At 36.8% G+C, this 15,319-nt stretch overlaps 2 protein-coding genes across 2 annotated transcripts in view; one reads left to right on the forward strand and one right to left on the reverse strand.

Moving 5' to 3' along the window:
- The window catches only part of LOC149180138 (SET domain-containing protein), a 181,160-nt gene that overhangs the window by 135,010 nt on the left and 30,831 nt on the right, over nucleotides 1–15,319 (reverse strand).
- Nucleotides 6,182–9,625, forward strand: LOC149180140 (uncharacterized). Its single transcript, XM_089415923.1, has 3 exons — nucleotides 6,182–7,942; nucleotides 8,043–8,184; nucleotides 8,320–9,625. The coding sequence occupies exons 1-3, from the start codon at nucleotides 6,220–6,222 to the stop codon at nucleotides 8,780–8,782; spliced, it is 2,328 nt and encodes a 775-aa protein (XP_089272049.1). The 5' UTR covers nucleotides 6,182–6,219; the 3' UTR covers nucleotides 8,783–9,625.

Consider the following 15,319-nt stretch of genomic DNA (forward strand, 5'->3'; position numbering starts at 1 on the left):
ATTTTGTTGATATAGTCAAGATGAAGGTCATTAGTAGGGTTTGAGGATTAATCTCCCCTACCGTTGATTGTGCATTATTCTTCTTCTATGAGATGAGATGTAATGATGATGTAGCTACCTACCTTCTTATGTTATGACATGTCATCCGAGATGGGATCCTTGATGCAAATGGAAATTCCTCCCTCACTGAAAGGGAGTGTTGAAATTTGGCAGCCTCGGGAAGAATTTCCCTTAAGGAAAACCCTACTACCCCTAAGAAGATTTGAATTTGGTTAAAGTAGAATTTAAATAGAAGAAGAAACATTATTTATTAAAATTACAAATTTGCTTGGCCCAAGAAATCATCAATACTTGGAAAATATATTTAATATTATTAAATGTGAACAAATTTGAATTTTTCCTTCCACTGGTATCAAGTCAACTTGGAAGCATTCGTTTTGATCCATGAGAATATATATATATATATATATATGAAGGATCGATCCATCCAAAAAGACCAGTGGGGGCATTCAGATTTCTTTCCTTTGAAGCTCGGGTTAGACTTCACATCTATGGCTCACGTGACTCGCACAACACAATTAGTCTCGCATTATTCTATGGCATCTCTTTGTAACTCGTTGTGGCATCGTTACTCAATCTCCCATATCGCTATAAAATTGTATTCACATATATGGCATCGTATTTGTATGTATGGCTCACACAAGAACGCACTAACATTATAGAATGACTTATGGCTCACACTGTATCATACTTTTTGAGTGGTTCAAATCAACTATCGATGGCTCACTTTGATCTGACTCTCACATTCATTAGTTAACAGTGATCGCACTTGATGCTTTGTGACTACAGAATTTGATGTCTATTGACCACTACGTGTCAATGACCCATAGTAGTACACCCCCTTTTTTAGCGCCTGATCGATGTGTTTGTGCCGTCCAGCTATCATCATCAGCCTGATCATCACGTTATAATGTAAACCCATTCTGCATGTATATGATGTAAATAACCTTAGCAGAACCGTGTCATATATGTAACAACCTAGGTAAACCTACTTTTCTGGTGACGACCTACATTCTGGGAGGTTTTTTGTCTCACCAATCCATTCTCGGATGGTCGGTAGAATTTTCCTTCAGTCTTACCCCAAAACCAGAATGTATTTTGTCACTGGGATCTTAGGCGAGTCCTAGTGTTCTAGATCAAGTCTATGTAAAAGTGATTTGGGAGTAATCCTAGCTATTTGGTTAGGTTATTTTATTACAAATTGATTGGTCTGCTTGATTATATTTGTGTCGCAAAAATGGGTAGTCTGTGAGGGTCTATTACAAATGGGTTTTCCCCCTTATGATATAAAAAATATGAAAATCATGATATAAAGTGTCTTGGGAGTTGGAAAAATAGTTTATCCCCTCATAGGTTAATTCATTAAAATTTCTGGCCAAAAATTAATTAAAATCCTAAGCCAGAAATTTAATTAATTCTAGGTCCTAGGTAAATTTAAATTCTCCAAAGGAAAAATTCGTCAATCCTTAAAAATTAAATTTTAAGAGGTCGAGGGACTAAGGTAAACAAATTATTTTGATAAATTTTAAACTTTTGATCCCTAGGGTTAAATCAAAGTCAAAATTTTGGGGAAATTAACTCAAAAATTTAATTTTTGAGTTAATTAAAATGCATTTAATTGAGAAATTCGAATTTCCCCAAATATTTAAATATTTCAACGAGTAAGATTAAAAGGAATTTTAATCTTCATCAACAGTCGAAATTGTTTTGACAAGGATCACTCAAACTAGTCGTTGGAGGATTTATCTTTAAATAGGAAGTCATTTGTCAATCAATCTATCCGATCTCTGGATCGTGTGCTAAGCAAAAAACTCTTGTGTAAATTTTTCCTAGATAATAAAGAAAGACTTTGGCGTTAAATTTCACTGGTGTTACTCTTCATGGAAATACTGTAAGATGTGTTGTTTTCATGCATAAATTTTTTTTAGCCATTGATGATAGATTCTGAAGAGTGAATTGAGTACAGGTATCTTGCTTAGTCACTGAGGTTTAAATGGTAATTTAAATTTTGAATGTAATAGCAGGTATCTCTATTTATTTGAAGTTTATTATCATTTTCTAACTCTATTTAATGGTTGGATTTAGTTTTGCAGGAAAATCTTGATTTTTAGATCTTCAGGCATTAGGGGAAGTTTTCAGTTGGACTAGCCAACTCTCGATCTGTGTTTTCTGAGGAGCCCAGCTAAATTAGCTTCGGGCTTATCATAATATTTTATGTGTGATATACGAAGGGTTTTGAGCTAAGCACCTCCTTTAAAATTTAAAAAATTATTTTTTCTGTGGAAAATTGATAGATCTGGCAGTTGAGAGCCTTAAATTATTAGATTTGAGGGCGGAGTTGGACTCATACTCCTCAGATCTAATAGATCTACCATTATTGAGCATAGATCTGTAAAAAAAATTATTTATTTTTTGGGTTTTCTGACTTGGGTTTCTGGGGTTTTATTTATTTATTTTGTATATCTGGGTTCTGGGTGTTTTTGTTTTCAAGTATAGGTTGCAGATCTGAAGGAGAAGTTTGATTTGAAATCAGATTTAGGCACTGGAGGGTAAGATCTGGCCTCAATACCATTTTGCAGGGGTATTATTTTGCAATCCAAGGGTTTGAATTTTTTTTTTAATCTGGAAATTTTTACAAGGGTTTCACTCATAAATCTGAAGCAGAAGTACAACATTTTAATCTGGATTTTTTTCTTGGGTTCTTTGGCTACCTGTCTGCTGCTTAGGGTTTTTTACTTTCTTTGCTGCAGAAAATTTTCAAATTTTTTTAGGGAAAGCCTCTATCCCCAATCTGCTACCATACCCCTGCTGCAAAAAACCAGCGGATCCTCCCATCACTGATTCATCCAAATCACAGCCTCCTACTCCTTTCTTTCTACTGCATCATCCCTCAAACCTGTAGCTACAGCTCTCGCAGTCTTTCCCTACGTCTCAACCCCTCGCTGCTTTCAAACGACTCTATTTGCCCCTCCGTCCAAACTCTAACCTGCAACAGAAAAACCCCACCTGCGGATCCCTCTCTCCATCTGCGTATGCATTTGTCCCTTCGTCCAAACGTTACAATCCGTAGATCCATTCCTACAAACCGCAGCTACAGATCCATGTAGTTCATCTCCCCTTTGTCGCTCCATCGACCTACAAACATTTGCTACATTCAACCTGCTCCTCTCGTTGCAGCTCCCTCCTCCTTAACTTGCAAACCTGCTCTCGCAGTCATTTCCTCCTTCGTCGAGTTGTCATCCCTGCTCCATCCTCCGCCTACGCTTTTCGACCTGCAAGCTCCATCTCTCTCGAAGCTTGGCCTGAACCTCCTCGTCCTCCCTCAAAGCCACCGCGTTCTCCCTCAACACCACCGTCGAGCTCCAACCTGCATACAAACAAAACTCTTCGATTTTTCTTCTATTTTCTTTTCGTTTTAGCTTAGCATTAGGTTTTTTTCGTTAGGGTTTAGGTTAGTTCTTTTTCTTAATAATCCGATTTCATTTTTTGAAACTTTGTTTAAATTCGTTTTAGTTTAAAATTTCGAATTTTTTTTTGGTTCTGCTTTTCAATTTTTTTTATTTTTTTTTACATTTTTTCAATTTTTTTATATTTTGACTTTGATTTTATTTACATTTTAAAAAAGCTTTTAAAAACATTAAAAAATAAAAAATAAAAATCTGAAATTTTTTAAATTTTGGTGATTTTAAAATTGAGAATGAACTAAATTAAAGGAGGATTTGTGCTTTCACATTTAAAAAAAAAAAAATTAATGTGGCCTATGGCCCATTAAAAATTTATTTTATTAGCCCTTTGATTTGTTTTACTTTTTCATTTTTCACATTAAAGCAATTACCTAAGGAATAATTAAAATACTAATTTAAAGTTCCTTGGTGTTTTTGGTGTTATGTGCAAAATCTTAAGTTTTCGTGATTTCTCTATTGTCAAGGTGCGATAAATGTTTAAAAAATCATATTGATTGTTGGAGAAAGATAAATTTTGCTAGATTATCCTACATGTTAAAGTTTTGAGCATTTTACATTTAATTGTTCATGATCGTCGCTTTGCCTCATTTATAATTTTTCTCTGGATAACTTGTTTTTATTTTGTCTATGGTTAATTCAAATTAAAGGCACTGGTTTATAGTCAATTTTATCTTATGGTTGTGTCTTATTTTAATCTATCTATCTCAATCAGTGATGATAATATCGCCGAAAAATCGGCGATATTCGTAAATATCGCGCGATTTTCATCAAGACGAAATATCGGCTGGAAAAAATCGCGATATTTTCTAATTTAGAAAATCTCGCGAGAAATACGAAATATCGCCGATATTTTTAGAAAAATCGCGCGACGATGGTATATATCGCCGGCACTGTTTATAAATAGGTTTTTGTTTAGGGTTTAGGCGTCATTTTATTTTCGAGAGCTGGAGAGTCCGAGTGCGAACAGTGCAGAGGGTTTGAGGTTTATCTTTGGCTGCGAAGGAGGGTTTACATACAGTCTACAGCGCCCACCCTACAGGTATGCATATTCTAGAATCTATACGCATGTGCCATACCGTGTATACATATTACATATTGATATTACAGTCACCAGTGTATACGTTTACGGTTTTATATTGGTCATAGACTCATAACCACAGTGTTATTTGGTCAAAAGAAAACCAATGGTCGACTTATATTGGGATGGGCAGCAACATATTTGTTCATAGTCGATATCAACTCGATGTCCAGACTCCAAATCCAACCATAGATCAAACGATGTATTTCCAAGTTATAACCACAGTGTTATTTGGTAACTGGTTATAAATAAATTATAAAACGCAGTTATAACCTATTAACCACAGTGTTATTAACTTATTTGGTTATAAATAAAACGCTGTTGACATTATATAACTTTCCAGCACTTTAAGAGGTCAAGTGGATTTGCCTTGGGTATGTGGTATCCATTTCAGAACGTTTAAAGCCAAAGTGAGGACAGAATTCTTCTCTATTTCTGATTGAAATTAATGTGTCCAGAACTGAAGTGTGACCTCTTCAGCCAGCCTCTTTCCATCAGAAGAAAAGAGCCAACTGTCATCATCTCAGAGTGAGTTCCAGTGCTGTAGCAGCTTGTCAAGAAGGTCGAATTATAGCAATCCTCAAGTCTGGTTTCTCTTATCAGTTGGCAAATTGCTCCTGTGCATCCAAAAGAATTATCATTAGCCTGTAGCATCAATTTGCTGAAGCAAATCCCAGGTTCATTGTTCATAACTTCATATTGTATTGGACAGACATCTTATCAGTTCAGAACTTTAAATATATATGTATTTTGCTGAATATTTCTGATTTGTCTTTTGTTGAGAAAGATATCTCTGACTGATATATAGTGCATATTTATGGTGTTTCTCTCTCTCTGGAGTCTGAATAATATAAACCGTGTCTTGCTATAGGGAGGAATTTAGGGAGCACTATCTTGGCACTGTGTATCTTTGCATAATCTGAAATTTATTAAAAATACATCGACAGCCATCAACCCACAAACTGCTTGACGAAACTTCACAAAGACCATCACAAGAAAAATCAGAAATTTGGTGTGAAATATGAGGTATTCCTGAGAGAATATTACAAGCCACAACAACTGGGATAATATACCTTCATTAGAGGTCATAAGAGAAATGCAGACTGTTTGGAAATCAGGGTTAATATATAATTGATTCAAGTTTTCAAAGTGTGCAGCCTGTAAAAAATAGCATATAAGCCAACAGTTGCTTATCCTCAGAAGATAGCATATAAGCCAACATTAGAAGCATAAATATAATTTATAAATGCTTTTATTATCCTCAATGTATAACTATACACTGCCTGTAGCAGCCAAATCGCAGTCCTCTAACGCTGTTATTGAATACATTTATATTTTATGATTTTAATGTCTTTTGAGTTTTGACTCTTTTAGTCTTTTCTACATAGCTTGACTAGGGTCCTTTGTCACTTGTGTGAAGATTGCAGATTGTAGAACTTTGTTAAAGTTTATTCCATTTGTCTTTGAAGAATGAGGATTTGATATTGAGACCTGCACCCATGGAATTTCGTAAATTCGTATTACTTATTAAGTTATTAAGTTACTAATTCCAAATTTTTTTTGGTGCTGTAGGTTTCCTTTTGAGTTAGCGGCTAACAGCAATACAAAAATACAAATATGCCAAAAAACTTGGACCCATTTTGGGAGTATGGGATCCCTGATGGTGGGACAAATCGTGCATATCTTTCATGCAAATTGTGTGGGGACAAGATGACAGGTGGGGTTACACGACTGAAATACCATCTTGCTAGACTCCCTGGACATGATGTTGGCATTTGTAGAGTTTCTAGTCCGGAGCTTATACGAAAAGCTCTTGAGGCAATTGAAGAAAAGGACAGAAAGAAGGAAGAGGTGGAAAGAAACAAAGCTGAACGTGCAGGTAGATCCCTTGGGATATCTTCTCATGATTTTGATGTTCAGGGTAGTGGCCCTACTGGCGCTAGTGGGAGGGGCTCCACAACTGGCACACCATCACATGCTAGTGTGAATGCGAGGTCATCATTTTTTGTTCCACGAACAGGAGCTGGAGCACAACCTGGCATAAAATCGCTTGTCAAAAAAAAGGAGAAGGAAGAAGCAGATAGAGTCATGGGGAGGTGTATTTATTGGAGCGACTTACCTCTCAGCATCACAAAAACCAATCCATTTTGGCAACCAATGTGTGATGCTATTGCTGTTGTGGGCCCAGGGTACAAAAGTGCCACATATGAGGAGTTGCGGGGGCCAATTCTTCAAGCAGAAAAAGAGGACATCAACTCTAGATTGGCGGAGTTGAAACAGACATGGGAAGTCACTGGATGCACAGTGATGTCTGATGGTTGGACAGATAGGAAGGGTAGGACCCTTCTAAATTTCTTGGTACATTGTCCTAAAGGTACCATGTTTATTAAATCGTTGGATGCATCAGAACATATCAAAGATGCAGCAACGATATGTGAGTTGTTAGATGGGTTCATTCAGGAGATTGGTGTGCAGAATGTGGTGCAAGTCGTAACAGACAATGCAGCTAATTATGTGTCTGCCGGCAGAATGCTTATGGAGAGGCATCCCACATTGTTCTGGACTCCATGTGCAGCGCATTGTCTTGATTTGTTGCTTGAGGATATGGGGAAACTCTCCTTCATCAAGGAGGCAGTTCATATGGCTAGGAGCATCCCCAAGTTTATTTATAACCATGCTATTGTTCTTAGCCTTATGAGGAGGTTCACAGGAAACAAGGAGTTGCGGCGTCCTGCCATCACACGTTTTGCCACAACCTTTATTACTCTTCAGTCTTTGCTTCGATGTCAGTACGAGTTGAAGCAAATGTTTGTCTCTAATGATTGGCGTGGTTGTAGATACAGCAGGAGGCCTGATGGGAAAGCCATTGAAAAAATGGTGTACTCTGAGACATTTTGGCGTGGAGTAGAAGAAGCATGTGCAGTTAGCGAACCTATAGTAAAGGTTCTTAGATTGGTGGATGGAGAGAAGCCTGCAATGCCTTATTTGTATGAGGCCATGGATAGGGCCAAGGAGGCCATTCGTTCCTATTATGCAGACAAGGGTTCTGCTGGCCTTAATAGGCAGATGATGTTATGGGATGTGATCGATAGTCGGTGGACAGGGATGCTTCATCGACCCATTCATGCAGCAGCACTCTTCCTCAACCCTGCATTTGCATACAAATGCAATTTTCGTTTTGATGGCGAGGTGATTGAAGGGCTCCATTCCTGTATTGAGAGGATGGTACCTGATTCTGAGGTTCGTCTCAATATCAACCGCGAGATACATAATTATCAGGATTGTGTTGGCCTATTTGGCTTTCATAATGCCATTAAGGAAAGGGCCCTCTTCATGCCACGTAAGTGACAAGTCATCACTCATTAGAAATTATAAATTTGAATTTAATTATGTTTTAACTTTTAAGTTTTTGAATTTTTTATTTCATTATTTTGTTGTAGATCTTTGGTGGCGAAGCTATGGTGCAAGGGTACCAAATTTGCAAAATTTGGCTATGCGAATCTTGAGTCAAACATGTAGCTCTTCAGGGTGTGAGCGCAATTGGAGTGTATTTGAGAAAATACACGCCAAAAAGCGCAACAGGTATAACTTTGAACTCAAGCCTTCAGTTGAGCAATTACACTTATTGTAATTTTTAATTTTTAATTTATGACCTTCAAGTGTCAAGACTCAAGAGTCAAGAGTCAAGACTCATTACTTTTTTTGACACTCTTACAGGTTGGAGTTCGCACGCCTCAACGATTTGGTGTATGTGCATTACAACATCCGACTTCGAGTGAGGCAAATAGAATCACCAATGGATCCAGATGCCATTTCCTTAGACAATATTGATGTATTGTCTCCGTGGAGGGTGGAGTCTCAGGAGCCCATATTGGAGGAGTCACCTTCATGGTTGGAGGAGCCAGTGGCAGATGATCCATTAGAGCAGGGGCAGCAAGAGGAGGACTCGGAGTCAGAGGAGCAGCAGCACTTAGAGGAGGAGCAGGAGGAGCTGGAGGAGGACACTGCGGGAGCATCAGCATCAACACCATCTGCTATAGATATAGGAGAGCATAGCTCCATGCCTATCACTCATTATTTGACATTAGGTGCAGAGGCAGTGTCAGGGCCTTCTACTACTAGGGGCAGGCCTGACAAACAGCCCATCATGTTTTCCCGTAAAAGGGGGAGAGGGCAGTAGATAGATAGCTGCTAGTTTTATTTGTTATGCTACATGTAACTCATGATGATGAGATACTTTTATTATTATATGTGATGTTATTTTGTATTGGTTCTCCACATTTGAGTCCTTGAATGGACAATTATCAGGGATTAGCACGATTTGGTATCGCCTTTGATATATCATTTCTATTTGACATCATATATATCAGTGTTTTCTTCATATTTATGTGCCAATGTGTTTATTAACTTTATTTCATGTTGTTATTGCTTTATATGTTTAAAAATCTGAAAAAAATGAATATAGTATGCATTTTTTATGCTTGCTTTTGTTGTTTAAATTCTGAACATGAAGATGTTGCTTTAAAAATTAAAATAGTTTCTTGAGTGTTTGTTGGGCACTGTATAGTTATACTCATTTAATGCCAATTTTTTGTTTTTTTTGTGCCCTAGGTTTGAATTAGTTCACTACAAGTACAAATGTCAAATATGCCAAAAGCTTTGGACCCATTTTGGGAGTATGGGGAGGCTGTTGGTGGGGCAAATCAGGCACTTATATCATGCAACTTGTGTGGGACCAAGATGTCAGGAGGGATTACACGATTGAAATACCATCTGGCTAAACTCTCTGCATATGATGCACCAGATGTGATGCCTTGTATGGTTTCTAGTGCAGAGGTTATACAAAAAGCTCGTGAAGCAATTGCTGAACAAGACAGAAAGAAAGCTGCTAGGGAGAGGCCAATGGTCTCAGATAGATAGCTGCTAGTTTTATTTGTTTTGCAACTTTTGCTACATATAAGTTTATAACTGATGATGATGAAATACTTTTAAACTTTTATATATGTGATGTTGTTTTGTTTGAGTCCTTGATTGGACAATTATCACTATCAGGGATCAGTAGGATATGTGATGTTATTTTAATTTTTGTTTGAGTCCTTGATTGGACAATTATCAATTTATCACTATCAGGGATCAGCAGGATTTGGTATCGCCTTTGAAGTTTGATGTATCATTTCTATTTGACATCATATATATCAGTGTTTTCTTCATATTTATGTGCCAATGTGTTTATTTCATGTTGTTATTGCTTTATATGTTTAGAAATCTGAAAAAAAATGAATATATTATGCATTTTTTATGCTTGCCGATATTTGCCGATATTTTGCCGATATTTTCGCCGATATTTCCGATAAGATATTTTCCGGACCCTCGCCGATATTTTCCCGATACCGATATTATCAACACTGATCTCAATTGACCGAGACTCGCTTTAAATTCATTAAGTTGTTCATCCTTAAAATCTCCTAGAGCTTGTATTCAACAGGCTATCTTCATCCATTCACCTTAGGGACTACCCCCCTTGACTTGTCTAGGAGAGAGTCTAAACGGAGTGAGTAAGGATTAGAATGACAGCCCTTACTCTAAGCCATGTCGCGGTGCCTAGACACTTTGTGCGACAACATTTTTTAGCGCCATTGTCGAGGACAGAGTTTTTCGTCCTTGGTTCTCTCAATCTCTTCTCTACATTTGATCCTTTCATCTTCACTAATTCATCTTCATCTCATTTTCATCATATCATCTTTTGTGTCTAAGTTAGATTTCCGTCCGAGTGGCGACTCCACTTCCATCATCTTCTATAGGGGCGTGTACTAGGAGGAACCCAAGTAGCTTGGTTAATCCTACTCCAGACCTTGAAAGGGCTCTCAGAGCTAGATTACACAAGCTCTCTTCTCGTACACTCCTTGACAATTTCAGCCAGGAAGCTCTCCGTGACATCTATTCACTCTTCTTGAATCTTCCCATTCCAGAGATCATGGATATCTATCAGCCTCTTAACTTTGCTAACATCCAGGGTTATCCCCATAACCTTCCTAATACTAGTCTAGACAAGCTACCCGCTTTCCAAGGAAATAATGCAATCACTATTAAAAATCATTTATATGCTTTTCAGACTTGGTGGGCTAAATTCTCACAGAATCAAAATTATGAGGATGTGCAAATGAAATGCTTCGTCTTAACCCTTGAGCTGGATGCTATGGATTGGTTTAGGGATAGGCCTGATCATAGCATTGATTCATATGTGTTGGACACTTAATCCTAAATGGGTTAGTGTGGAAGCTGAATAGACTAAGTAGTCCAAGAGACCTTGGGATGTGAAACCCAACGGTCACAACAATGTACTATAAATGTATATCAGTTGTTAATAAAAAAATGTACTTGCATGTTTTATCTTTCATATCTCTCTTGCTGTCCATGAGTGTTTAACAATATGATTCCCTCCTTAATGCTTTTAGAGAGAAATTTGGTGATAAGAAAGAAGATCGATCTAGCAAAAGCCATTAGCATCATTAAAAAGAAAGAAAATGAGAAGTGTGAAGAATTTAATAGAAGGTTTAATGGTATGCTTAAAGAAATATCTATTGATTATAAACCAACTAAGAAAATGCTTCTTGAATACTATCTTGATGCTTTCAATCTTGACACTTCTTATGAACTAAGAAGGTCCAAGCCTTGTGACTACAAGGCTTGTCAAATCACAGCAGAATAGCTGGAAAACGATAAGAAGGCTTCTGGCATATCTGAAATTCCTAGGTTTGATAAATCTGTTGTTAAATTAAAAGAACCTAAAGAAAAAGAAAAGGAATATGAAGAAGAATCTATGCAAAAATTGCTTAAACAGTTAGAAAATATGGAGTTAAATCAAGCTAGGATGATTGATGATCATGCTAAGGAGACAACTACATTGCAGTCTAGGTTGATTCAAATGGAAAGAGCTCAAATGCAAAATCATCAACCTATGGGTCAGGATAATAATAATAATCGAAATAATTGGCAGAAAAAAGGTCAAACCAGTGAGCAGAGGCCTCCCAATCCTCTCAAAACTAATAATCTTGTGGAGGATACCCCGCCTTACTATAGGGCTTGTGACAAGCTTCATGAAGAAGCTACTTGTCTTGTTATCAAGAGAATCATACATCATGAGATGCTTAAGACAAATAATCAGATAAACATGGTTGGTAAAGAATATCATTTATCACAAGAAAATTGGGAAGAGGTCAAGGGAAATAGTCAACCTATCAGACCTTTCACATCTTCATATAGCATTAATAATTTTGGTCAAGAAACTGATGTCTTGGTTAAACTTTTTAGTGAGGAGCCTCCTCCTAAGTGAGTTCTTGAAATTGCTAAGGACAAGGGGCTAACCTATCAGAGAAGAAGTCAAAATGATAATCAAATTAATTCTTGAAGTCTTAACCCCGGATCAGCTTCTGGTATGAATATTGATTTAGGAGGTTGGTTTAATAATTCTAAAGTTTTGGTTCCTGTCACCGAAATAGTGAAGATCCCCTCCCAAAAGGCCAAGTTACTAAGTGCTATTGATAGTACCTAGGTGAATGCAACTCAAGATGAAACTCATGAGGCTTTCTACCAGGATGCTCCCGTGTATTTGCAAAGTATGGAATCCGATAACAAAGGGCATTCTTCGTTTTTCATTACTTTGCTTGTTAATAATTATCGGTTATATAATTGCATGCTTGAATCTAGTGCTTCAGCTTGTGTGATGACTAAGAGAGTCATGGAGCAGCTTAACTAAAGGATATCTACGCCTTACTATAACATATGTGCCATGGATTCGAAAAAAATTGAAGTTCATGGGTTGATTAAGGACTTACAAGCCATCTGTTTGTCTACCCTGATATCATGATTGTCATGGACATAGTTGTGGTTAACGTGCCTGATGCTTGGGGTATGCTTTTGTCTAGGAAATGGGCCTCTGATTTAAGAGGAAGCATTCAAATGAATTGGTCATATGATACAATTCCTTCCCCTAATGGTCAAGGATTTCTTAAATTAAGCAGAGAGCGCGAAAGGAGATTCCATGTCAAAGATCCTAAAAGTCCCCATAATGAGATAATATGTGAGCAACAAAACCCTGGGAAGCATGCTATTTTATCTAATTCAATCATTCCCGTAGAGGTCAAGGTTGATAAAAAAAGAGAGTGATTTAAAAGATAAGGTTTGGCATTTATAATTTGATGGTGCAGCATCTAGGCATGGTAAAGGTGAGGGAATTGTCCTAAAATCTCCCCTTGGTCATATTTTCAAATTTGCCTATCGGTTAGAATTTAAAGCGACCAACAATGTGGCTGAATATGAAGCCTTGTTGTTGGGTATTGAATTGGCAAAAGCTTTAAAAGTTAAATTGATAAGTATCAAGGGTGATTCAGATTTAGTTATCATGCAAATTAAAAATAAATTCACATGTGAAAATTAGAGATTAAAAAATTATAGGAATGATGTGTGGGTTACCATGGAGTATTTTGATGCCATTAACCTTGAAGCTATCCCAAGAGAGAAAAATATTTTAGCTGATGAGTTAATTGTTGTTGCTTCTACCATGCACTGCAGTTGTCTGATAAATTAATTGAAGATAAAACTAAGACGAATATCATTCTTAAACCTTCTATCCTAGATAAATCTGAACATGGGCATGAAACACGTGTTATTCATTTTCTAAATAATTTGGACAAGTTTCATGGTTTTCGAGTAAATTCTGCAGAAGACGGATCTAAACGGCGTAATTTTCAAAGAGGGAAGAGTCCTACCATATGCACGATTAAAATGGCACATCTGAAAAGCAGCCTATAGATTTGCCTGAAAGCAGGCAAATGCTCAGCATGCCTTACATTGAATGTATCTGATGCCATGGGGCATCCTTTGTATTGTATTCCTAACCCTACCCCTTTTATTTCAGTGTTTTATTTTGTAGGTAGATTTATGTTTTTCATGTTGTTAGATTAGTTAGTAAAAGAAGAGCTTGTATCTTCCTTGTGTGTGATGTTATATCATGATTTTGGATGGACACTACTTATGTTATATTGTGTGTTGCATGGATGCAAATACTGGATTCTCGCATTCCTCTGGTGCAGCAACATGTCCCCAGTTAGAGCCAAATGTTGACCACTACGTATCAATGACCCATAGCAGTACACCCCCTTTATTCGCAAAAGGGATAACGCCTGATCAGGGAAAATTTTAAGAACCCCCCCTAAATTTATATGTATAATAAATGGGCGAATCTCCATGGTATATAGGAAAAATGGAAGGCGATTTTATCAATAATATAATATGTATATATAATTTTTTGGCGAATCTCTCACCAGGCATGGCGAATATTTTACTCAATTATAAAATCTTGTAAGATCTTGGTGAGTCTTTCACTAAATAATAAAACTTTGTAAGGTCCAAGTGAATCTTAGCATTGTGAACTCTTAGAGAATTTTTTGAAAAAGTATAAAACCATATATGACAAGAGCCACATGGTGGCAATATTACTGTTTTTTTCACATTTCCACGAAATGGAACTTGTTTATAAAATTATAAAAAAGCCAACCAAGTCCCTTATAATATGTAGGTAAGCTTATAACAGAGTCTGATACATCTACTATGCTTGTCTTCATTCAAGTGTCATAGCTGCTATACTTAACACTGTGAATCACAACTCTCTCAGAACTCAACTCTATAGTGTAATTAAAACCTTTGGAAATTGAATCTGACAACTCTATAAAAAGGATTAGTGAAATAGAAGCTTTTGTGAATGAGCCCACTAATTATCACTGCTAAACAATCAATCCAGACTATGAAGTCTTCCATCTTGATCACAATCGTGCTCACGATCAAGGGAGTGCGACCACCTAGCCTGACATAATGGCCATCATAGCTTCCAATAATCAACAACCACCTTGCAAGGACATCCTAGCTCATATCTCATGAATTTTATTCATCAATCTTAACTAATATAAATCTTATAAAGATAATATTAGAATCCTCTCTAGATTCACTGTTAATACAAGGGTAAAGGAAATTTTCTAGCTCAAGGCACTAGCCAATACCAACTTTGGTATTTGTGACCCCTTTGTGGGGATCCACCTACCCTGCCCCGTTGGGTTTCTGCCTTGTAACATATTTCAAGGATCACAAGACTTTCCAATCTTCTTACTCCATTAGACACACTTTATATGCTATACATAGTGAATGGAAAAGAAGCATTATAGAACACACAATTTCACAGAAGGAAGAAAAATCTTAGCCAGTTCAATATCAAAATCTTAACCACTGATTAATAAAGAATAACAAGTAGTGTAATGAATGGTTCCGAGTTATTTATTTACAAGCTGTAAAGAATGTAGTGGAATGGAAAATATTACTTAGGCAACCCTTCAATATTTTCTACTAATATGTCTGTGCATGTACATATGAAATTAAGAGCATTGTTGAATACAAAGTTTCCTTTTCTCTTGCCTCCATTTTGACAAATCAGTGTGAAATCAGTGTCACTTTGAATCTCCTTTCCTGTGTGGATGTTTTGACAAATCAATGTGAAATCAAAGTCACTTTGAATTTCCTTTCCTGTGAGGGATCACATCCGCAGTTGATTAGTAAAATATAATCTACTATATATTATGTTCAAGAAACTGACTGCAATCCACAGTGGAAACGAGACCTCAATTCTTATTCTGGATTTGAATATCTCAGGACAACATAAGAGATAAAA

This window comes from Pinus tabuliformis, chromosome 3_2, assembly GCF_031772625.1.
Source record: "Pinus tabuliformis cultivar Carrire ecotype Pingquan chromosome 3_2, CPIR1, whole genome shotgun sequence".
In the NCBI taxonomy this organism is placed as follows: domain Eukaryota; kingdom Viridiplantae; phylum Streptophyta; class Pinopsida; order Pinales; family Pinaceae; genus Pinus; species Pinus tabuliformis.